At 40.7% G+C, this 22,295-nt stretch overlaps 4 protein-coding genes and 1 non-coding gene across 6 annotated transcripts; 4 read left to right on the top strand and 1 right to left on the bottom strand.

Moving 5' to 3' along the window:
- The first annotated feature begins 436 nt into the window (after positions 1–436).
- LOC111777321 (uncharacterized) lies at positions 437–3,352 on the top strand. Its single transcript, XM_023656862.2, has one exon. It carries the CDS (start codon positions 545–547, stop codon positions 3,143–3,145), a length of 2,601 nt encoding a protein of 866 aa, XP_023512630.2. The 5' UTR covers positions 437–544; the 3' UTR covers positions 3,146–3,352.
- Positions 3,353–4,118: 766 nt separating this feature from the next.
- LOC111777018 (Major facilitator superfamily protein) lies at positions 4,119–11,140 on the top strand. Of its 2 annotated transcripts, none has more exons than XM_087118452.1 (13): positions 4,119–4,395; positions 4,473–4,593; positions 4,741–4,941; positions 5,024–5,123; positions 5,347–5,459; positions 5,955–6,048; positions 6,123–6,279; positions 6,810–6,956; positions 7,033–7,106; positions 7,745–7,833; positions 8,009–8,123; positions 8,587–8,928; positions 10,281–11,140. In XM_087118452.1, exons 2-12 carry the CDS (start codon positions 4,562–4,564, stop codon positions 8,782–8,784), a joined length of 1,320 nt encoding a protein of 439 aa, XP_086974578.1. In that variant the 5' UTR covers positions 4,119–4,395; positions 4,473–4,561; the 3' UTR covers positions 8,785–8,928; positions 10,281–11,140. The 2 variants fall into 2 exon arrangements, with proteins under 2 accessions (XP_086974578.1, XP_023512229.2); XM_023656461.2 differs by having other exon boundaries at positions 4,259–4,395; positions 8,587–8,814.
- Positions 11,141–11,855: 715 nt separating this feature from the next.
- On the top strand, positions 11,856–15,999 carry LOC111777017 (nucleobase-ascorbate transporter 1). The gene is made up of 14 exons (XM_023656459.2): positions 11,856–12,353; positions 13,261–13,358; positions 13,485–13,661; positions 13,772–13,872; positions 13,961–14,036; positions 14,109–14,168; positions 14,246–14,433; positions 14,519–14,615; positions 14,699–14,785; positions 14,864–14,922; positions 15,010–15,101; positions 15,182–15,259; positions 15,337–15,497; positions 15,578–15,999. The coding sequence occupies exons 1-14, from the start codon at positions 12,278–12,280 to the stop codon at positions 15,788–15,790; spliced, it is 1,563 nt and encodes a 520-aa protein (XP_023512227.1). The 5' UTR covers positions 11,856–12,277; the 3' UTR covers positions 15,791–15,999.
- A 536-nt stretch (positions 16,000–16,535) lies between these two features.
- LOC111777940 (small nucleolar RNA U49) lies at positions 16,536–16,592 on the bottom strand. The gene has a single exon (XR_002812462.1). It is a non-coding gene; the product is annotated as a small nucleolar RNA U49 (small nucleolar RNA).
- Positions 16,593–17,165: 573 nt separating this feature from the next.
- Positions 17,166–21,770, top strand: LOC111777019 (AUGMIN subunit 2). Its single transcript, XM_087118355.1, is given in 7 exon segments — positions 17,166–17,881; positions 18,741–18,816; positions 18,819–18,865; positions 19,549–19,653; positions 19,878–19,946; positions 21,061–21,174; positions 21,256–21,770. Coding segments are annotated over 7 exon segments (789 nt in total). The 5' UTR covers positions 17,166–17,761; the 3' UTR covers positions 21,514–21,770.
- Positions 21,771–22,295: the final 525 nt, after the last annotated feature.

The following is a 22,295-nucleotide window of genomic DNA, read 5'->3' as shown; positions in this document are numbered from 1 at the left end:
TGTTGAGACACAAACTGGTGTTTGGCCCACCTTTAGTTATTGTGACAAATATACATAACGGGCCAAAACGAACAATATCTACTAGGAGCGAGTTTAAAGTTTTACATGGATTTATCACCCATGTGTTCAATAATTATTTTCAACTTATTTATAAATAAGTTTGCGATAATTTTTTTAGTTTGTCTATTTAAAACAAATTACACTCTAATTAATATAGTATTTATTTATTACATTTGTAAAATTTTAATTAAAATAATAGTTTAAAATTTTGTCGAAATTTAAAATTAAAATTAAAATGGTGAAAGTTGAGCTAAAATTTTAAAAATTTCGGTGAATGGAAAATAATATTTTCCATAAACAATATACTTCGAATTTCCACAAAAGGATTCAATTGCGTACACTATAAAGGAGACGGAATGCGAACTACGTCGTTTTGGAGTGGAGAGACTTAATCTAAGCGATTAATTCAGTTCCGTTGTGTCAGAGTGTATTGACCTCGAGTCTCGAGTTGATCGGAATTTACCTATTTTCTAGATCAATTCCCATGGCGATTCCCGCTCTTTCTCCTCCGCATCCTCATGCCGAACACCAAGAAGAAGAAGATCCAATGTCTCCTGCTCAAAACCCTAATTCCACGGACTTGCAACAACCGGAAGAAGGAGGAGAAGGAGCGGTAGAAGAAGAACAGAGGCAGTCCGATCCGCCTCAAACTTCTGAAACCCTAACCCTAGAATTGTCCGATCCTCAACAGAACTCCCCTCAGGCAGACCCGCAAGATTCGGAGCTCCAACTCAATGAAAATTTCATCAATGATCATGATCCTAGCGACCAAGGTGAGTCTACTGCGCTCTCACCTCGAATCGCGGATGTCAACGCGTTTGTTTCTTCTTCCGCTGCTTTTCGACGGGCTCCGAAGCGGAAGAAGTCTTGGATGAAACGAAGATTCTTTCAGGAGAAATCTCAGAAGAAGCTCGAGATTCTGGTTGATACTTTTAAGCCCATTCCCTTCGTGCCTGCTAAAAATCTGGATTTCTCGAGTCACGAGAGGCTTTTGAAGCGATTGGGCTTGTGGGATTTCGTTCATACTAAATTTGATAGGTCTCTGCGATATGACCTTCTTTTGCAGTTAGTTGCGAATTTTAGCAACAACCAGAGGTGTAGTTATGTCAATGGAAATAGAATCAGGGTCAATCGGGCTGATTTGGCTCGTGCCTTGGGGTTGCCGGTGAAGAAAGCAGCGGTACTGGAGGATGGTGAGGAAGATCCCATAGCATCAGAGGAATCGATCGCTTTTATTGAGGATTTTGTGTCCAACTGGTTACTCTTACACGAAGATACGTGGATGATGCCCAATGAGATCATGAATTGGACAAAGGCGATCAAGGATGGGAGCTTTGAGCGGGTTGATTGGGCTGGTTTGATTTGGTTTATGGTGGAGAAGGAGTTGATGCAATCTCCGCAATTGGTGAATTGTTACTATGCTTCACATTTGCAGTGTCTGATCCGAGCACAACGAGAGGATTTATTGAAGGAAGAAGCGCCTAAGGTAGAAGAGGTCGAACACAAGGAGGAGGTGGAACAGGAAACTGAGCAGGAGCAGGAGCAGGAGCAGGAGCAGGAGCAGGAGCAGGAGCAGGAGCAGGAGCAGGAGCAAGAGCAAGAGCAAGAGCACGAGCACGAGCACGAGAATGAGAATGAGCATGAGCATGAGCAAGAGCATGAGCATGAGCAAGAGCATGAGCAAGAGCATGAGCATGAGCATGAGCAAGAGCATGAGCATGAGCAAGAGCAAGAGCAAGAACAAGAACAAGAACAGGACGAAGAACAGGATGATGAAGATGGGGCTTGTAATGACAGTCTAAAGATAGTGGGGAACGATGACTCTATGTTTAAGAAATTGGAGGAACAAAATATTGAATTGTGCCTTGGGCAAGACAATGTCGAGAAAGTTGATATTCAAAAGGAGAAGGATAGTATTGGGGATATGATGGATTTAGTGGAAAGCAAAGAAGAAGAAGAAGAAGAAGAAGAAGAACAGCAACAACAACAAGGTCAATGGCTTTTTGATCGAAAAGGTAGCGCCCCGGAGCTTCTGTTCAGGAGGTGTAATACGAATGAATTCAAGGAATTTGATTTTGGGGATGATAAGAAAGCAGAATTAGAAGAAGGGGATGGTCAAGGAAAAGAAGAGGAGGAAGTGGAGGAAGAAGAAGAAGAGGAGGAGGAGGAGGAAGAAGAGGAGGAGGAAGATCAGGAAGGCGAGTTCCGCCTGTTACCAAGGAGCAATCCAATTGATGGATTTCCTTCAAGCCATTTTATTCAAGAAATGGAGACAGAGCCAATTAATTTTAACTCAGAATTTGAATTGCGTGATCATTCACCTGTTGAATTTCTTCCACCCAGAGATGATAGTAGAATGAGTTCTGGTGGATGCATGCCTTTTGTTAATAGCAACAAGAGAGTGATTGACCCCGATATTGACAACCCAGCTCAGTCTCTTAATGGCGGGAACAAGAGGTTAAGGAGCGAAGGTCCTCTTGACTATGACAAGTGTATGGATAACGTACAACAGTGGCTCGATAAAGCCAGGATAATGTACGCAGAGAAAGAACAGGTTCATCAGCAGGCCACAATGAATCAGCAATACTTGCTTCACGAGCTGCAGCAGAGAGAGACCTTCATTGAACATTTGAGAAAGACAAAGTTTGAGGAGCAACAGAAGATGCAGTCTGATATTTACCGACTTGAGCGCGAGCTCTATGTGATGGGAAATCTACTGGACGGCTACAGAAAGGCAATGAGGGAAACACACAAAGCATTTGCAGAGTATAGATCCCGGTGCCCGCAACCTGATGAACCACTCTACAAAGATGTTGCTGGTTCTGGTGGTCTTGTTCTGAGCACCATGGAACTGGAAAGGATCCGTTTGAAGCAGGCAGAGGAAGATAGACTAAACCGCTTAGTTATTGAAAAGAAGTTCAAAGCCTTGGAAGATAAGTTCGTTGATGTATTCCATGCTCATCTGCAGCAGGTTAGTTCATTGGATAGTAGGCTGCTAGATTTTGGAAATGAAGTGAAAACCCTGAGGGAATCATTCGCAAATAGGAAAGCTCCAGAAACTTCAGAACCCGTTTCAAATGAATGATGCAGTCCCCGGAACGCACTGTGTATAGTTAACTTTGAATCATGACTAGCTTGCTTCAAATGGTATTTTTTTTTTAGTTTTGTGTCTCTGTTTTGTGTAGATTCAGACAGGAAATTTAGTTCCTTTCAATTTTATCGGCAGATTACGTTTAATGTTAAAAGTTATTATTCTTATCAACATATGAGGAGCTTTGAAAGCTTTCATTCATTCTGTCTTAAGTAGACAAGCTTCTATGGCCTCTTTGCTCTCAACTTTTTTGTATTGATCAAAGATGCTAAGATTATTGGGGATTCAACTCCTGATTCTTCATATGATCTCTGAAAAGCTGAGACTGAATCTGTAAAACAAGCCAATTTTCTGAATGTTGCAAAAAGATATCCATAGTAGTTCATGTCTTATCTACTGCGTTATACCGAGAGTGACGGTTGATTAAACAGCTCGGTCTTCATGTGTCTGCTATAACTAAGGTTAAAAACACTTTTTTGCCCTTAAAATTTTGGTTCTGACAATTTTTTTTTTTGTTCATCTTCTACTTGGAATGATTTTCTTCCTGTATTCTCGAGAACATATGATTATCTGTACATTGTTTAGAACAACAAAAGTTTAAAGATGATGACAAATCTTTTTTTAAAAAAAATTAGTGTTGTTTCCATATGCGTATAATTGGGTCCTGCAAGGTTCGCGGGTTTTATTCTGTAAAATTAGCATTCCCCGGCGTTATAATTTTCTCCTATAATAATCTATGAGCAACATCTCGTCTGGTTTCCTTCCACCACCGTCTTAAAGCATCACCTCCGATTTTCCCGACGTGTGCTATTCGAGTCAAAATCATCCTCCATCGGTCTCCGTTTACATCGTCAATCCCCATCAAACACGTGCCCACAGATGGACTTTTCTTTGAGTGGGTCCTTTTCTGGATGGCTTCTTCTCGAACAAATATCATGAAAGTGGGTGGAGCCACCAACTTGGTTAAATCCGTGATGTGGGTGTTTCTGTACTTGTAAACCAGAACTCCCTCGGTTTCTTGGTTCTTCGTTTCACGAGTGTCATTCCCGTTCTTCATCTCCCGGTCCCACCGCCACCGCCGATCAGCGCCGTTGGTCGGCGATCTATACCTCCGTCCTGCGCTCTATGCAGACATACGTCATTTCCTTCACGTTCCGGTTTGCGCTATGTGTTTCATCCGGCTAAGAAGTTCCAGGTATTGGCCGCGAATAAACAGTTGCCGGAGCTGAAGAACGGAAAATCAGGTTCGACATTTTGATCCGTTTCCACTAAGCTATTAGGCATGTTGCTATTCGATTCTTAGCTAGTTGAATTTTGGCAGAGAGCGAAGGTGTTTCTGTGCGAGCAGAGGATAGCGATGGCCTTGATATAGGATGGCTGCCTGCTTTTCCTCATGTTCTGGTTGCTTCCATGTCTAATTTTCTCTTCGGTTACCACATAGGGTAACCCCTCTGTGCTATCAATTACTGTATTCTCCTAATCTCTACATAGAATCATCTGACTCAAGTCTTGGGAACCCAAATTCATGATCAAATTTGTTCGTTTCTATCAATCTGTTGAGTTCAAGCTATTTACACCATATTTTGCAGAGTAATGAATGGTCCTATTATTTCTGTTGCTCGAGAACTTGGCTTTGATGGTAACCCAATCCTTGAGGGACTTGTTGTGAGCATTTTTATTGTTGGTGCATTTCTTGGAAGTATAAGCTCTGGTTCGCTGCTTGATAAACTAGGCTTTAGGCGTACTTTTCAAATTGCCACAATACCATTGATTGTTGGTGGGCTGTTGAGGTATTTGGTTCTCTGTTGAATGTATACTGACAGTGTTTTCTTTAGCTGATTATCACTGTTTGACCCGCCGTGTTCGTGTCAGTGCTCAAGCGCATACGTTGGATGAAATACTTTGGGGGAGATTTCTTGTTGGCCTTGGCATTGGAGTTAATACAGTACTTGTTCCAATATATATTTCTGAGGTACTGCATTTCTTCTAAGCTCTCTCTCTTCAAGTTCAGATTGTGGTGTTGATGAAAATGCTTGAACTAATGCAAATTCAAATGGTGTTTCAACCAATATGCTTTGTACTGTTATATTTGAATGAGGCATAGCCTCAAAAAGTGGACTGAGTGTTGCAAATTTTGTAAACGTGACCATCGAGGTTGAAGGCGTTATGCCTGATTTTGATTGTTGATCGTGTAGGTTGCTCCAACAAAGTATAGAGGAACACTTGGGGGCCTATGTCAGATTGGAACGTGTCTTGGAATTATTGCTTCTCTGTTTCTGGGAATTCCATCAGAGGGCGATCCACATTGGTGTGTGCGCTTTCCTCCCTTTTCTTGATTGTGAGATCTCACATTGGTTAGAGAGGAAACGAAGCATTCCTTATAAGGATGTGGAAACCTCTCCCTTAGTGGACGTGATTGAAAACCATGAGGCTGATGACGATACGTAACGTGCCAAAGCGAACAATATCTACTGGTGGTGGGCTTGGGTTGTTACAAATGATATCAGAGCCAGACACCGAGTGGTGTGCCAGCGAGGACGCTGGGCCCCCAAAGAGGGTGGATTGTGAGATCCTACATTGGTTGGAGAGGGGAGCGAAAGATTCCTTATACGGGTTTGGAAACGTCTCCCTAGTGGACGCGTTTTAAAACTTTGAGGGGAAGCCTGGAAGGGAAAGTCTATAGAGAACAATATCTGCTAGCGGTGGTTTTGGGCTGTTACGTTGATTGTTTCTTACTTCAGGGCTTAAATTCTTGCTGCAATTTCTGATAAACTTTAACATGGCTTGGCTGGCTTCCTTTCAGGTGGAGAACAATTCTCTATATTGCAAGTCTTCCGGGATTCTTTATTGCATTTGGCATGCAGTTTGCAGTTGAGAGTCCACGCTGGCTAAGCAAGGTAGGACTTCACGTTTTTTAAAGACAACAGGATTTTGTCAGCAGCTTCTTTAGAGGTTCCATATGGTGTTCTAGGCTGGACGAGTTGATGAAAGCAGAGTTGTTATTAGCAACCTATGGGGAGAATCTGAAGTTGAAAGAGCTGTTGAAGAGTTCCAGTCCGTTATAAGGAACGATGGAAGTGATTTGAACAGTGAATGGTCGGAGCTTCTCGAGGAACCGAACTTTAGAGGTATCCGGTGATCCTTTTTAATTGGTTTTAGAATTTCATGTGATAAACCCTATCTCATGTCTTTGTTCCAAAAGTCTTGACAAGAGTATGCATTACCCTTTATGAATGATTGCCTTCTTATAAGGGCATGGAAACCTCTCCGAAGAAGACGCGTTTTAAAACTGTGAGGCTGATGGCGCTACATAATGGGTCAAAGCAGACAATATCTGCTAGCGGTGGACTTGGGTTGTTATAAGTGGTATTAGAGCCAGACACCGAGCGGTGTACTAGCAAGGACGCTGGGCCCCTAAGTGGGTGGATTGTGAGATCCTACATCGGTTGGAGAGGAGAATGAAACACTCCTTATAAGGGTATGAAATCCTTTCCCTAGCAGACACGTTTTAAAACTATGAGGCTGACGGCAATACGTAACGAGTCAAAGCGGACAATATCTGCTAGCGGTGGGCTTGTTTAGTTAAAAGGTCTAATTATTCGGTTTAACAATGCAATTGTACTTCATATGACCTTCTCATTTCTTTGGTTAATTACAGTGGCATGCATTGGAGGTGCCCTTTTCTTCCTTCAACAGTTTGCTGGCATAAATGGAGTTCTTTATTTTTCTTCGTTAACCTTTCAAGACGTTGGAATCACAAATGGTGCTTTAGCAAGTTTAGTTATTGGAATTACCAACTTCGCTGGTACGCAAAATTTTCTTTATTTGATGAACTTATCTGTATGCAAAATGTACTCATTCGTTAGTCTGGGAATCAACAGGTGCGCTCTGTGCGTTGTACTTGATGGATAAGCAAGGGAGGCAGAGGCTTTTAATTGGAAGCTATTTGGGAATGGTGAGTTTAATGACAGAGGTATTTCAAGGCAAGACGGTACACATCTTGTCATATCCCACATTGGTTAAAGGGGAACGAAGCATTCCTTATAAAAGTGTGGAAACCTCTCCTTAATAGATGTGTTTTAAAACTTTGAGAGAAAGCCCGAAAGGAAATGCCCAAAGAAGTTAATATTTGCTAGCAGTGGGCTTGGGTTGTTACAAATGGTATCAGAGCCAGACACCGAGCGGTGTGCTAGCGAGGACGCTGGATCCTCAAGGGTAGTGGATTGTGAGATCCCACATCGGTTGGAGAGGAGAACGAAACATTCCTTATAAGGGTGTGAAAACCTCTCCCTAGTATACATGTTTTAAAACCTTGAGAGGAAGCCCTATTTGCTAGCAGTGGTCTTGGGCTGTTGGTATCAAAGCCAAATATCGGACAGTGCCGAGGATGCTAGGTCTCCAAGGGGGTGGATTGAGAGATCCCACATCAGTCGGAGAGGGGAACAAAACATTTCTTATAAGGGTGTGGAAACCTCTCTTTAATGAACGCGTTTTAAAACCATGAAGGAAAGCCCGGGAGAGAAAATTCAAAGAGAATAATACCTACTTTTATTACACGTCCCATAATACTCTAAAATTTTCACCTCTGTGCAGGCAGTTTCAATGTTGCTTATTGTCTCTACCATTAGTTTCCAGCTTGATGAAGAACTGAGTCACAACTTATCGATAGTAGGAACTATTGCGTAAGTATTTGCTCACTCTTTATTCACGATAGAGACGAAATTCTGCACTATTTATTGCAAACTCATTCATAGACTATCATCTTTTTTTAAAAAAAAAATCGACAAAATTTGTTGAAAATGTACTGGTTTCACAGGATTTCTTGACTGGGGTGTTTTTGTTTTCTCATGTCCATAGTTATATCATTTCCTTCGCAATCGGAGCCGGTCCAGTGACGGGTATTATTATACCCGAGCTTAGCAGCAACCGAGCGCGTGGTAAGATCATGGGATTCAGCCTTGCAGTTCACTGGGTAAGCACGCAGAACAATCTATTATTAGCAGAATCAGTACAACTTGTGAGATCCCACGTTGGTTAGAGAGAAGAACGAAACATTCTTTATAAGAGTGTGAAAACCTCTCCCTAGTAGACACGTTTCAAAACCATGAGACTGGCGACGATACGTAACGAGCCAAAGCGGATAGTATCTGCTATCGGTGGGCTTGGACTGTTACAAATAGTATTAGAGCCGGATACCGGGCGGTGTACTAGCGAGGACGCTGGCCCCCAAGGGGGTGGATTATGAGATCCCACATCAGTTAGAGAGGGGAACGAAACATTCCTTATAAGGGTGTGGAAACCTTTCCCTAGTAGACGCGTTTGAAAACTATAAGGCTGACGTTGATACGTAACAGGGCATCTTTCATATAAACTTCCACGAGTGTTTTTCATGCTGCTATATTAACATGTTTCTTCAAATCATCCTCTATGCCCAGGTATGCAATTTCTCAGTGGGACTGTTCTTTCTCGACTTGGTCCAAACATTTGGAGTTGCTCCAGTTTATGCTAGCTTTGGTGCATTCTCCTTGGTGGCAGCCATATTTTCCAAGTACTTCTTAGTGGAAACTAAAGGGAGGTCTTTGGAGGAGATCGAGATGGCACTAAATCCCAACTTCCATGGCAGCGACAAGTAATGCAGAGATTGACCCTGGCCACTTTGCTGGGTACTGTTTTATATAGATGCAGAGTAAAGAAAAGTTTACATTTTTCAAGAATGCCTTCTCGTCTCCTACTCGAGCATAGCTCAATAATTTAAAGCACATGCTCTCAACCAAAAGGTTAGAGGTTCGAATTTTTCCACTTTTACTCGTTGAACTGAAAAATAATGCCCTGTAGTTAAAATGTGAGATCCCACATCGGTTGGAGAGGGGAACGAAGCATTCCTTATAAGGGCGTGGAAACCTTTCCTTAGTGGATGCGTTTTAAAACCTTGAGGGGAAGTCCGGATGGGAAAGCCCAAAGAGGACAATATCTACTAACAGTGGGCTTGGGTTGTTACAAATGGTATCAGAACCAAACACTAGGCGATGTGCCACTGAGGATGCTGGGCCCTCGAGGGGGTGGATTGTGAGATCCCACATCGACGAACCATTTAGGGTGTGGAAACTTTTCCCTAGTGGACGCATCTTAAAACTTCGAGGGAAAGCCTGAAAGAGAAAGCCCAAACTAATATCTGTTAGCGGTGGGCTTGTGCTGTTACAAATGATATCAAAACTAGACACGGGGCGGTGTGCCAACGAGGATCCTGGCCCCCCAAGGGGGTGGATTGTGAGATCCCACATTGGTTGGAGAGGGAAACGTTACATTCCTTATAAGGGTGTAGAAACCTTTCCCTAGTGGACACTATTTAAAACCTCAAGGAGAAACCAAAAGAGAAAACTCAAAGTGGACAATATTTGCTAGCGGTGGGTTTGGGTGTTACAAACGGTATCAAAGTCAGACATCGGGCAGTATGTCAACAAGAACACTAACCCCAAGGGGGGTGGATTGTGAGATCCCACATTGGTTCGAGAGGGGAACGTAACATTCCTTATAAGGGTGTGAAAGCCTCTCCTTACTAGACGTGTTTTAAAACCTTAAGGGGAAGTCCAAAGAGAACAATATCTACTCGTAGTGGGCTCGAGCTATTACATAAAAGTTATCGTTTTTTCCCGTTTTTTCGATCTCTTCCTAGAATTATGTATGGATAATACATATCATACAGTGGGGTCTCTTTACATACAGATTCAAATTTCAAAATCTTCTCGTTTTAAATGGGTTTTGTTGTTTTGTTGTCTTGTTCTTTCTCTTTCTTTAGAACAAAACTGTTAGTGTCTCTTTCTTTAGAACAAAACTGTTAGTGTCTGTGGTGTCCTTAAGGGCCGTTTACTAAAGAAAGATGGGCATAAAGTAAAACAATAAGAAAGAGAGAAAAGGCAATACATAAGGATAGAGGAATCCCTCCATATTCTTCAGCTGTCAACCCTGACTTTATTCCAAAAGATAATTAATACCCAATGTACTCTCTCTGCCAGTACCAATATTATTCCCTTCAACACATTATATATGCTTCATTACAGTCAAAGTAATACTTAAGTGTCCTTATCCATAATTAACTTCATCTAATTGTATTAATAGTTGCTAATTACAGGACTAATGAAGAGCAGTTAAAAGAGGCGAGATTCTCTGTCTGTCTCCTCACCTGCAAGACGAACCCAGACGGAGTGGGGAGCCTTTTTTAAAGGGCTTGTTTGGGAAGGCATGTATCAGAAAGCGGCTGTTTGGACACTGGTTTGTGGACTTGACTAGAACCCAGACAGGGCCACACTCCAAACCTGGATATGGATGGCATTTGAAAACTGATGTAGAGATGATTCAAAGTTGCAAGTTTCAAAATTTTGAGTGGGTTTTTAAACGGAAATCACAGGTAAGGTAAGCGTATAAGGCAGAGAGCGGCGGTTTTGGAAGCGGAAGGCGAGGGGCTCTTAGTCCAAGGTGAGGAAGAGAGGAAGAAACTCAAATACCCATGAACAATATGATTGCTGTTTCGAGTTTTGATCTGTCAATGTGAGTCATGCAACTTTGCTCCACTTTTTGCTGCCTAAATTCGCCATAAACCCAACCTAAACATTACTCCTTTAGGTACACTTAAGAACGAAGAGACCCCACCCGTGTGGGCCCCGGTTACGCACGCTCCATGCTTGGGGTTTAAAACTCGGTCAAATTTTATGTTCGGCTTCGCGGGGTTCGAGAGAGATTCCGATGGAGAATTTGTAGGGATCGAGTTTTTCGTGTAGAAAATTTATTTGATGTTGTTATTTTCTTGTTTCTTCTCAACCAATCTGGTTTTTTTTCTAGAATTTCTTGAATTGTTTTCAAATCTTATTGTGTTGTGCTTGAAAATTCGAGCATGACTCAACTAGTTCGACTAGAAAATTAGCTGTTCGAATTCTACCGGTTCTTGTGCCGGTGATAACCCTCAAATGAAACCCGAAATAAAGGTGATTCTTATATAGTGAGAAATAGGTTTGGATTTTGGAGCTTTTTTTAAAAAGAAAAAGAAAAAAAAAAAGAATAAATAAATAAATAAAAAGGTTAATTTGGGTCTTCCACTTTTCTTGTATTTTTGTTTCCGTGGAATCGGATATTGTGGAGGATGCCATGCTGTAGTGGGATGGAATATTTTTTTATTTTTTATTTTTTATTTTTGAATTATTGTTTTTTTTTTTATTTTTTAATCTTTATTAGTAGTGAGGCCGTTTCAGCCGAAACCACCTCCTCCTCCTTGACATTCCAATTTATGCCATTTGACCATTTTGCCCTCCCAATGAATTGAATTGGTAAGTTGAAAAAAAAAAAAATTTACACAATAAAAGGGTCTAAATTTATAGGCTTGACTAAAGTAAACAACCATCTTTATACCCGTTCCGAAAAGAGCCAAGAAAACAAGAATGTTCGGTATTGTTCTTAGAGGTATTGTTCTAGAAAAAAAAAACAAAACAACAGATACGGTACAACTGATAGTTAATTTATCAAGGTTACCTAATGTTAGAAGCATACGTGTATAACAAATCTATAATATAAACATCACGAGAATAAAATCAGTTGTCTTGACCAAAAATCCTAACTTGCTCACACGTTCTCAAGTAGTTTACTATTGTCATTGACATCAAACAAAAACAATTTTTTTTTTTTTTTTTACCTAAATAGTTCTCAATTGTACATAGTCAATTTTGAAAAAAAAGCAAATACCTGTATTTGTGGGGTACCCCATTTGCAGGCCATTTATTAGTGTACTATCCAGGATGAAAATTTGGCTGGCTATTTCGTAGTTATGAGCATAAATGAGGGGTATTTTCGTCATCGTGCTCCAAGTCAGAGAGAGAGGAAGGAAAGAAGGGAAAAAAAGGAGGAAAAAAAGGAGGAAAAAAGAAGAGGGTTCTCAACTACAGCGAAGGGAGGCTTGGCGTTGGAGGGTTTTTGCTTTGCATATTGTTCTTTTTCATTTCTTTCCCTCTTGCTTTTGCCCTTCACTTTATATCTATACTTTACCCTTTCTTCTTCTTCTTCTTCTTCTTCTTCGTTTCGACCAAAAGCAGCTGTGTCTGTGAGAAGAAGAAGAAAAACAAAGAAAATAAGGCCACAACAATGGAGGACATCACTCACCCTCCCATGGAACAGCTCCAAGACCTTGAGTACTGCATAGACTCCAACCCCTCTTGGGGTACGATGCTTCTTTCTCTTTACATTTCTTCTTATACTTTCTGCAATTTTCATTTCCCTGTCTCTGTCTCAACTGAGAATCCTTCTGGAAAACCACTCATTGCCTTTCATGTCGGGAAAATGGTTGGTCGGTTTTACAGTGTTGGTGACAATGTCGGGTTGGTGTTTTTCTTAGGCGAACTGCACTTGTGAATATGAGTTTACTCTCCATTTTTTGTTGGTCTCTGCCTTATATCGTGTTCTTATTGTGCAAGCTTCTTCTGTTTATGTTGCTTCAGATTATTATCTTAAAAGAAATGGAATGGGAATCTATAGCTTCTAAAGCTTCCTTCTCTGGATGCTAAACTGTAATCCAGCTTTCACATTTCCAATTGATTCATAAGGAATGCTAACCCCTTTGAGGATTTCTGATATACCCTGATTAATTTTCGCCAAAATTCTGCTTTTATTGATGATCAATCACTTGCTAGCCTTAAGACGGTGATGGTAGTTTGTGTCAGTGGTGAAACATTCCTTATAAGAGTGTGAATACCTCTCCCTAGCAGACGTTTTAAAACGAAAGCTCATGAGAGAAAGCCTAAAGAGGACAATATATGCTGAGAGTGGGCTTGAGCCATTACAAATGGTATCAAAGCCAGACACCGACACCAGGCAGTTTGCCACCGAGGATGCTGGACCCCCAAAAGGGGTGGATTGTGAGATCCACGACGGTTGAAAAGGAGAACAAAACATTGAAAAGGAGAACAAAACATTAAGGGTACAAAAACCTCTACCTTGAGAGAGAGAGGTTTTAAAACCTTGAAGGGAAGTCCAAAAAGCCCAAAGAGTACCATATCCGCCCAGTATTTAGCTAAATAAACGCCCAACTTTCTCTTATTTTTTAGTATATAAATGGTGTTGTTTTGCAGCTGAAACCATCCTACTAGCTTTTCAGAATTACATTCTGATGCTAGGCACCAATGTGATGATTCCATCTTTAATCGTCCCAGCAATGGGTGGAGACAGTGTAAGCTTAGTTTTCTTCATTTAATTCTATCTGGCCTTCGTTTGCACTTGATTGATCTCATATTATCATTCTATCTGGCCTTCGTTTGCACTTGATTGATCTCATATTATCGTTTTCTTTGTTCAGGGAGACAAAGCACGAGTCATTCAGACTCTTCTTTTTGTAGCTGGCTTAAACACACTTCTCCAAGCACTGTTTGGAACTAGATTACCAGCAGTAGTTGGAGGCTCCTTCGCCTATGTTGTTCCTATAGCTTACATTGTCGGAGACTCGTCATTGCAACGGATTACCGATTCTCATGAAGTAAGTTTCTGATCTTCATCTATCTTAATAGAGGAAATCCCCTGTATACAGAATAACATAGTCTGTATACAGGGTATTGAAAGAGATCTTCCCATGTGATTCGTTTGCAGAGATTTTTACATACAATGCGTGCCATCCAAGGAGCTCTCATTGTTGCCTCAAGCATACAGATCATTCTCGGTTACAGCCAAGTTTGGGGCTTACTCTCACGGTATGTTCCTTCACTTCAATGAGACAATTGTGGGGATTTTGTATCACTTATCAATGTCGTTGATCATGTCATTGCTTTGTGTGTGTAGCTTCTTCAGTCCATTGGGCATGGCTCCTGTTGTCGGATTGGTTGGCCTTGGCTTGTTTCAACGAGGATTTCCAGTGGTAGGTCCATGAGCTCTGGTTTATCTCCTGGATTTTGCTTCCATTATTTGTAACCAAGACTTTGTTTTTCAGCTGGGGGAGTGTGTGGAAATAGGGTTGCCCATGCTCATACTTGTCATTGGATCATCACAAGTAAGTGGCGTTCATTTCTCTTGTAGTCGGTCCTCTTGGTATGTTCATTACTTTCTTAACCTCTGGTGTACTTGCAGTATCTAAAGCATGTGAGACTCTTCAGAGATCTTCCAATTTTTGAGAGATTTCCAGTGTTGATCTGTGTCACAATTGTTTGGATCTATTCTGTGATCTTAACCGCGAGCGGGGCGTATCGGCACAAGCCCATAAAAACCCAGTTAAGCTGCCGAACTGATAGAGCAAATCTTATTACCACTGCCCCATGGTGAGCTGAAACTCACTTTCTTGGTGTTGGCTTTATAGAGTTGCTGGTACTGAAAGAACACATATGAGTGTGTTTGCTGTTTCAGGTTCAAGTTTCCATACCCTTTGCAATGGGGTCCTCCTACGTTTTCAGCTGGCCATTCATTTGCTATGATGGCTGCTGTTTTTGTTTCAATGGTTGAGGTATTTCTCCTTCTCAGTCTCAAAATGAATTTAAGCTTGGTGCTCTTGAAAGTTGCTCTTGACTCTTAATATGTTCATCACAGTCAACCGGTGCATACAAGGCAGCGGCTCGCTTGGCAATCGCCACCCCTCCTCCTGCTTATGTACTGAGCCGAGGCATTGGCTGGCAGGTAAGCTGGTTGATTTAACCCGGTTGCCTACTGTTGTTTGTCCACGGCCCTGATTGAAATGGTTTGCTTTCTTGGTAGGGGATTGGCGTCCTGCTGAACGGTCTCTTTGGAACAACCACTGGTGCAACGGTTGCTGTGTAAGATGGATTCTGTGTTCTATTTTTCATCTTCTTCCTGTTTCAGACACAAATGAACTAGATCGATGTTGCCATTATGTTCTGCAGGGAAAATGTGGGACTTCTTGGGCTTACCCGAGTTGGAAGTCGAAGGGTTGTTCAAATTTCTGCTGGTTTCATGATATTTTTCTCTACCTTGGGTATGTAATGACACTACATCTTGGTATCCAATTTAGCCTTCAGACCGCTAACAAGTTACAACTTGATGGTTCTTTTTCAGGTAAATTCGGAGCTGTCTTTGCATCCATACCAATCCCAATCTTCGCTGCACTCTACTGTATACTCTTCGGCCTTGTCGGTATGCATCAAAACTCGAACAAACTTCATTCATTCATAGTTACACTCCACCTGACAAAAACTGCTTACGTTTCTCAGCTTCGGTCGGATTGTCATTTCTACAGTTCACAAACATGAATTCAATGAGAAACCTCATCATCACAGGACTTTCACTGTTTCTCGGATTATCCATCCCCCAGTTTTTCAATGAATACTGGAACCCAACCCGCCGTGGGCTTGTTCATTCAAACGCTGGATGGGTAAACTCTTACTCGACCCAAGCGAAAAAAAGCCATGCTTGTTTATAATGTTCTAATGTTGGGTTTGACTTGGTTTGCAGTTCAATGCAATTATGAACACAATATTCTCGTCGCCAGTAACAGTGTCGTTGGCAGTGGCTGTGTTTCTTGACAACACATTGGAGGTAGAAAAATCAAAGAAAGATAGAGGAATGCCATGGTGGGTGAAGTTCAGAACGTTCAGAGGAGATAACAGAAATGAAGAGTTCTATACTTTACCATTCAATCTTAACCGATTTTTCCCGCCAACTTAGAATTTGAATTTCAGTTTAGCCTTCTTCTTCTTCTTCTCTACCCCACTCAGATTAACAAAACCCTTGGCCTGATCTCAATCTTTTATTTGTCTTTCTTTACATTTTTTGTGGACCATTTGTAAGTGGGTCCTGGACGATCTTAGAGAATTTGATCCATGCTTTTGTAGATGCAATAAAAATATGAGGGAAATTAGGGTTCTAAAGTCCAATCCCATCTCTTTTTTTTAACATCAAAAAGTGGCTTTCCGGCAAGGCAGAGACTCACAAGATCGGATTTGAATTTTTCCCATTTTTTAAAGATATTCTTAATAGAAAACCTAAAAGCATAATAATAATTTGGAAGCCTAAAAGCATCAAATTTTAAATTGAAGTGGGGCTGGTAAAGTAGTTAATCAATTTGGAAAGCCGAAGGATCAAAACCTTGTATCCATAGAAAATTAAAATTTCTGTAAGCTTAAACGCGAAATTGTTCATCGAAAACCTACATTCTAAGTTGTTCGAATCAAAATATTTCTACGTCTCATTCCTATAAATGTTATGAACAAATTGAAATCCACTAACAGGACAAAAGTCTTTTTTGACAAAATTTCAAATAATAGAAAGTGGAAAAGAGGCAATGGCGAGATCGGCTACGAACAATTGCCGGTAATAGTATCGCCGGTAAACCTTCTTTCATCCACCCGCGGTGGAGCATCGACACAACAAAGGTCGATAACCGAAGAAGAGTCCCTCAGAGATCCATTTCAAATCATTCACTAAGTGTCATACGGCACTTGCAATTTCAAGAATTTCCTCATCGGGATGAACTCAGAAGTAAAACAAATAAAAACAAAATACCTCGCCGTATCAGAAAGACTGCAGCTGGGAATGCAGATTGATTTAGAATTGGTGAATGTTGTAGATGACAATCGGTACATATAGACGCCAAGCATAAACCCTAATCGGGAAGGCCTTCTCTTTTTGGGCTTTCCATGGCGGTTTAGGCCCCACTTTTAGCCAGACCCATGCTGGGCTTTGATGGCCAGAAGGGCCCGCGAATTTTGAAATTTGCCTTATTTAATGATAACTTGGCGGGTTTATAATAGATATTTAAATTTAAATTTTTGTATTTTATAAGTACTTATCAAATTTTAAAATTTTAAAAATAATTAGCATATTAAATATAATTTTAAACTTAATATATTATAAATTTAATGACTTAATTTAAATTTTTATTTTCTAAATATTTAGATTTTATAGTTTATAAACATCGTTAGTTTATCAATTTTTAGTATTTAAATTATTTAAATTTGAAATTATATCCACAAAATTGTTATTTACGGACTTTATTAACTTTTTTTTTTTTTTTCTAATTCAACAAACAAAATTGAAAAGTTTGGGCCGAGGAAACCCAAATTAAAATTTGAGGGAAAAAGAAAAAAAAAAAAGAAAAAAACAATCGCCGCCGCAGCCACAGCCCCAGGCAACCGCAACCTACGCCGGCACGACGCTCTCCGCCACAGTCTCCCGCCAGCATACCTCTATCGTAAACGGTCCTGCAACATTTCTTTCTCTTTCAGTCTTCTTCTGTTCGTCGCCGACGGCCCTCTGCATTCCGTTGCTCGTCGACTAGGTCTCGTAATCCCGCCATCTCTCTACTGCTGAAATCGAAAGGATCGATTCTTTTTCTTCCTTTCTTTTTTTTTTTTCTCGTGCATTCTGATTTCTTCAAGTAAAATCGGAATGAGTTCAAATTTAATCTAAAACGCTTACAAATTAAAACTCATTCCAAAATTTGTTGGAACAAATTAGGATTTCCAAATCAGATTGAATTTCAAATCATTTTTATTTTTATATTCAAATCAAACACCGGAAATGATTTCAAATCCGGAGCCTAATTCTCTGAGAATTAGGGACTCCATGCTATAAAAATTCTGCTGTCTTAGCTGCTTTCTGCTTTTGCTTTGTCGAGCTTTGCAGCGGGGGGTTTGAATGTCGATGGGAAGTGATACCACATGGGTTGGAAAGAAACCTCTGAGGCGAATCGGAGGAATGTCCGATGCCCTCTCAATTGCTGCCGATCTCGGTTTCTCTGTCTCTCTGCCTTCACAGGTCACTGATCCTTCAATCTCTGTCTGCTTATACGTATTGTTAAGTTTTATGTTTCCTAGATGGATCTTTCATTTAAAAAATAGTCTTTGGAATCACTTGAAGAACTTGATAGGTTCATGTGGCTTGTGAATTAGCTTTTGGAAATGGTATATTGTTTTCGATGAATTCTTGACAAGCATATTGAACTGGAAAAATAGGTCAGTATCTCAGGGCAATTAGTTATAGCTTGGATTTGAATTCAAATCATGCAACTTGGTAAATTTATGTAGCAAGGATTCAATGAAGGTAAAGTTTATTCGTTCGTTACGTTTTAACGGGGTCAATTGCTTACTAGCCTCTTGACTGATGGTGTGAGATCCCACATTGGTTGGAGAAGGGAACGAAGTTCCTTGTAAAGGTGTGGAAATCTCTCCCTAGCAGACGCATTTTAAAACTATGAGGCTAATGGCGATACGTAACGGGCCATAGCGGATAATATCTGTTAGCGGTGAGTTTGGATTGTTGCAAATGGTATCAGAGTTAGACACTGAATGGTGTGCCAACAAGGACGCTGGGCTTCCAAGGGGGTGGATTGTGAGATCCCACATCGGTTGGAGAGGGGAATGAAGCATCCCTTATAAGGGTGTGGAAACTTCTCCCTAGCCCTTGAAGGGAAAGCCTAAAGAGGACAATATCTGCTAGTGGTGAGCTGCTTCAGCCGATTTTTACGGCAAAGAGTACACATGGGATACAAGTAATTCTGAACTTTTGTATCCATTGTAGTGCATTATTTGTGATCTCTGGTTTAATAGTACATCGCTACTTAGAATCTGAAACTTTATAACTTGAAATTTTAAACGGGATAGTTTGTCTCATTCAGGAAGACCTGCAAAATATATCTTCTGGTACTGGTGAGCAGGGTGATGATGTAATCAGAGTTTTACGAGAGCTTGCTGCTGTCAAAGGAAAATAGCAGATCTTCAAGTGGAACTCCAAGGCCGTAAGGTGAGTATCCTGGGTTTTGCTTTTGTCAGTTTCAACTTTTAATGTGTAGGAAGTGTTCACCGTCAAAATGAGATAAAATTGTTGTGAGATCCCACATTGATTGAGAACGTTGGGCCCCCAAGGGGTAGATTGTGATCTCACATCGGTTGGAGAGGAGAACGAAGCATTCCTTATAAGGGTGTGGAAACCTCTCCCTAGCGGTGGCCTTGGGCTGTTACAAATGGTATCAGAGCGAGACACTGGGTGGTGTGCCAGCGAGGACGTTGGGCCCTCGAGGGGGGTGGATTGTGTTCTTTATAAGTGGGAAACCTCTCTCTAACAGATGCGTTTTAAAAACCTTGAGGGAAAGCCCGAAAGGGAAAACCCAAAGAGGACAATATCTACTAGCAGTGGTTTTGGACCCTTACAAATGGTATCAGAGCCAGACACCAGACGGTGTGCCAGCGAGGACGCTGGATCCCCAAAGGGGGTGGATTGTGAGATCCCACATCGGTTGGAGAGGAGAGCGAAGCATTCCTTATAAGGGTGTGGAAACCTCTCTCTAATAGACGCGTTTTAAAACCTTGAGGAGAATTACTTATATTGGGCCGTTACAATTGTACTTGTTCATCGCTAATCTGCACGTTTTCTATATCTATCTGGAGTTTATTATTGTACTGAATGAATTGAAAATATGTCCTTAGGATGAGAAGAATGTAGCTCATTTGACAAATGTGAGTGAAATGCAAAAGAAGATTGAGACTTTATCAAGGATTACTACCATATTGAAAGGTGTCATCCAGAATAAGGTGCTTTCTTGGACCGTGATTTGAATCATAATACCTTGTGCTTTTAACCTCTTTTTTCTTATAAACGACCTCCAAAATTGAGAGTAGGACCTCGGTTTTAATAGAAGTCTTGTACGTTTCCACTTGTGTTCGAAAGATAGCAATACTTTGAGCTTGAGCATGCATGATTCAAAGGCTATGATATCTCTTGTATCCTCTTCTCCTCATTCCCAAATATATTGCAGGATCGTATAATAGCTCGTCTTCAGCAACCGTATTCAGTTGATTGCATTCCAGTGGAATCTGAATTTCAGGTTTGCCCATCAATGAAATGCTCAGTATTCCTTTACAATTTTCTTGTGTGTCTGAGGGGACTGAATTTTGGTAACATCCCATGACCTACTTTCCTAGGATTATATGAGAAAATGGCATATAAATTGCTACCCAAACCCACCAAACCCACCGCTAGTTGATATTGTCTGTTTTGGCCCGTTGTGTATTGCTGTCAACCTCATGATTTTAAAACGCATCTACTAGGGAGAGGTTTCCACACCCTTATAAGGAACCTTGTGTAACAGCCCAAACCCACCGCTAGTTGATATTGTCTGTTTTGGCCCGTTGCGTATCGCTGTCAACCTCATGATTTTAAAACGCATCTACTAAGGAGAGGTTTCCATACCCTTATAAGGAACCTCATGTAATAGCCCAAACCCACCGCTAGTTGATATTGTCCGTTTTGGCCCATTGCGATATTGTCGTCAACCTCATGATTTTAAAATGCATCTACTATGGAGAGGTTTCCACACCCTTATAAGGAACCTCATGTAACAGCCCAAACCCACCGCTAGTTGATATTGTCCATTTTGGCCCGTTGCGTATTGTCGTCAACCTCATGATTTTAAAATGCATCTACTATGGAGAGGTTTCCACACCCTTATAAGGAACCTCATGTAACAGCCCAAACCCACTGCTAGTTGATATTGTCCGTTTTGGCTCATTGTGTATTGCTGTCAACCTCATGATTTTAAAACGCATCTACTAGGGAGAGGTTTCTACACCCTTATAAGGAACCTCGTGTAACAGCTCAAACCCATTGCTAGTTGACATTGTCTGTTTTGGCCCGTTATGTATCACCATCAACCTCACGGTTTTAAAATGCGTCTATTAGGGAGAGGTTTCCACACTCTTATAAGGAATGTTACGTTCCCTCTCTAACCGATGTAGGATCTCACACAATCCGCCCCTCGTTCCCTTCTCGAACTAATGTAGGATCTCACCCATCATTGTTTCCATAAACTTTTGTCTATTTCAAGAATAAAATTATTCATCATGAGTGTATGATCATGTGACAAGTAGAAGAAGTTTGAAAGGCATTGTTTTGTACTGACTGACCGACAAACGATAATGCTTGATGGAAATGTTTTGCAGAAACAATTTTCCGTGTTGTTGATGAAGGCTGCTAGTGATTATGGAGCTTTGACAGCTTCAGTTGCAGATCTCCAATGGAGTCAGAACTTTAGGGAGTCGCCTTCAGTGTGGGGGGTAACCCTAATTATCTCTTCCTCCTCTAATTTGATATTCACAAACACTAAAAGCAGCATTGGAAATAATCTTCACTCGTAGGAAATGCTTAGGCCCATCCCTGTAGCGTCAGCTTCTTGCACTGGATTCTTTGAAGCCATGAGTGCTATGAGGGAGTCCTTTGCAACGCTACAGAATCTCCTAGTAGGTAATCCGAATCCATCTTTGCCTACGCCCCGACCCATCGATCCATCCCTTCGTGTCGTAGTCGATTCGAACTGCATCACACCACCTCCATGGCAATCCCAATCGAGCTTTGATGAATTGGCCATCAGAAGCCTCCATAGGCAAGAAAATTGACAACAACAAAATGAAAACGAAGAACACATTGATCAAGATCACTCGCATCATGTCGATGGCTCGAGCCATCGTAGATTGTTATGGGCCCCTTTGAGTGGCATTTGATCTGAATCTAAGGCCAAAGCTAATATCTTTTCTTGTCCATTGATTTAAGGATTATCGTTTTATGTTACGTAAAATATTGGTTAAATCGATCTCAAATGTTGTATACAAATATCATTTGATTAATAGAGTGATTTGTTAATTTTTTATAATAATCATTAGCCTAACTTTTTAACCTTTTCTTTATTTAAAAAAACCATGGATTAATCAAAGAATAAAAAAAAAATGGAATATTATAAAATTCAAATTCCGAAGATATTTTGCAACAAATCAAACCAAAACACTTAATTATTTATTTATTATTAGAATAATAAATAAATAAATAAATAAAAACATTCAATTTCGTCTGTTGGGCCCACATGCACCGCGATTCTCTACATCTATCGCATACTAACAAAACCCAAAACTTCTCAATTTACACCTCATCATTTTAACTTCCACGTGGACATGACCTTTGGCGCTCGATTTCACTGCCTAATAAAGCCACGTCAGCTTTTTCTTTGCCAGTGGGTCCCGCTTGTGATGATTGGTTCTCCTGCTGGACAGCGGGACCCGGTATTGGGGTGCGCATCCTCTCCTTATCTATTATTATTATATATTATTATATTTTCTATTTGCTTTTTAATAAAAAGTGGAAAAAGAAAAAAAAATAAAGTTTTTGTCTCATTTATTTGATTATT

The sequence above is a fragment of the Cucurbita pepo genome, chromosome 16 (genome assembly GCF_057944985.1).
Source record: "Cucurbita pepo subsp. pepo isolate OVF chromosome 16, ASM5794498v1, whole genome shotgun sequence".
NCBI lineage: Eukaryota > Viridiplantae > Streptophyta > Magnoliopsida > Cucurbitales > Cucurbitaceae > Cucurbita > Cucurbita pepo.
Note: the sequence above shows the minus strand (reverse complement) of the source record. Positions and strands in the feature narration are given on the sequence as shown.

Excerpts from the sequence above, each read along its gene's own strand:
- LOC111777321 (XM_023656862.2), top strand. The coding sequence starts at position 545 with ATGGCGATTCCCGCTCTTTCTCCTCCGCATCCTCATGCCGAACACCAA.
- LOC111777018 (XM_087118452.1), top strand. The coding sequence starts at position 4,562 with ATGTCTAATTTTCTCTTCGGTTACCACATAGG. Across the intron at positions 6,280-6,809 it reads CGAGGAACCGAACTTTAGAG|TGGCATGCATTGGAGGTGCC; the intron begins GTATCCGGTGAT and ends GGTTAATTACAG. Across the intron at positions 7,834-8,008 it reads TCGATAGTAGGAACTATTGC|TTATATCATTTCCTTCGCAA; the intron begins GTAAGTATTTGC and ends TCATGTCCATAG.
- LOC111777017 (XM_023656459.2), top strand. The coding sequence starts at position 12,278 with ATGGAGGACATCACTCACCCTCCCATGGAACAGCTCCAAGACCTTGAG. Across the intron at positions 14,037-14,108 it reads TTCAACGAGGATTTCCAGTG|CTGGGGGAGTGTGTGGAAAT; the intron begins GTAGGTCCATGA and ends TTTGTTTTTCAG. Across the intron at positions 15,260-15,336 it reads TATACTCTTCGGCCTTGTCG|CTTCGGTCGGATTGTCATTT; the intron begins GTATGCATCAAA and ends TACGTTTCTCAG.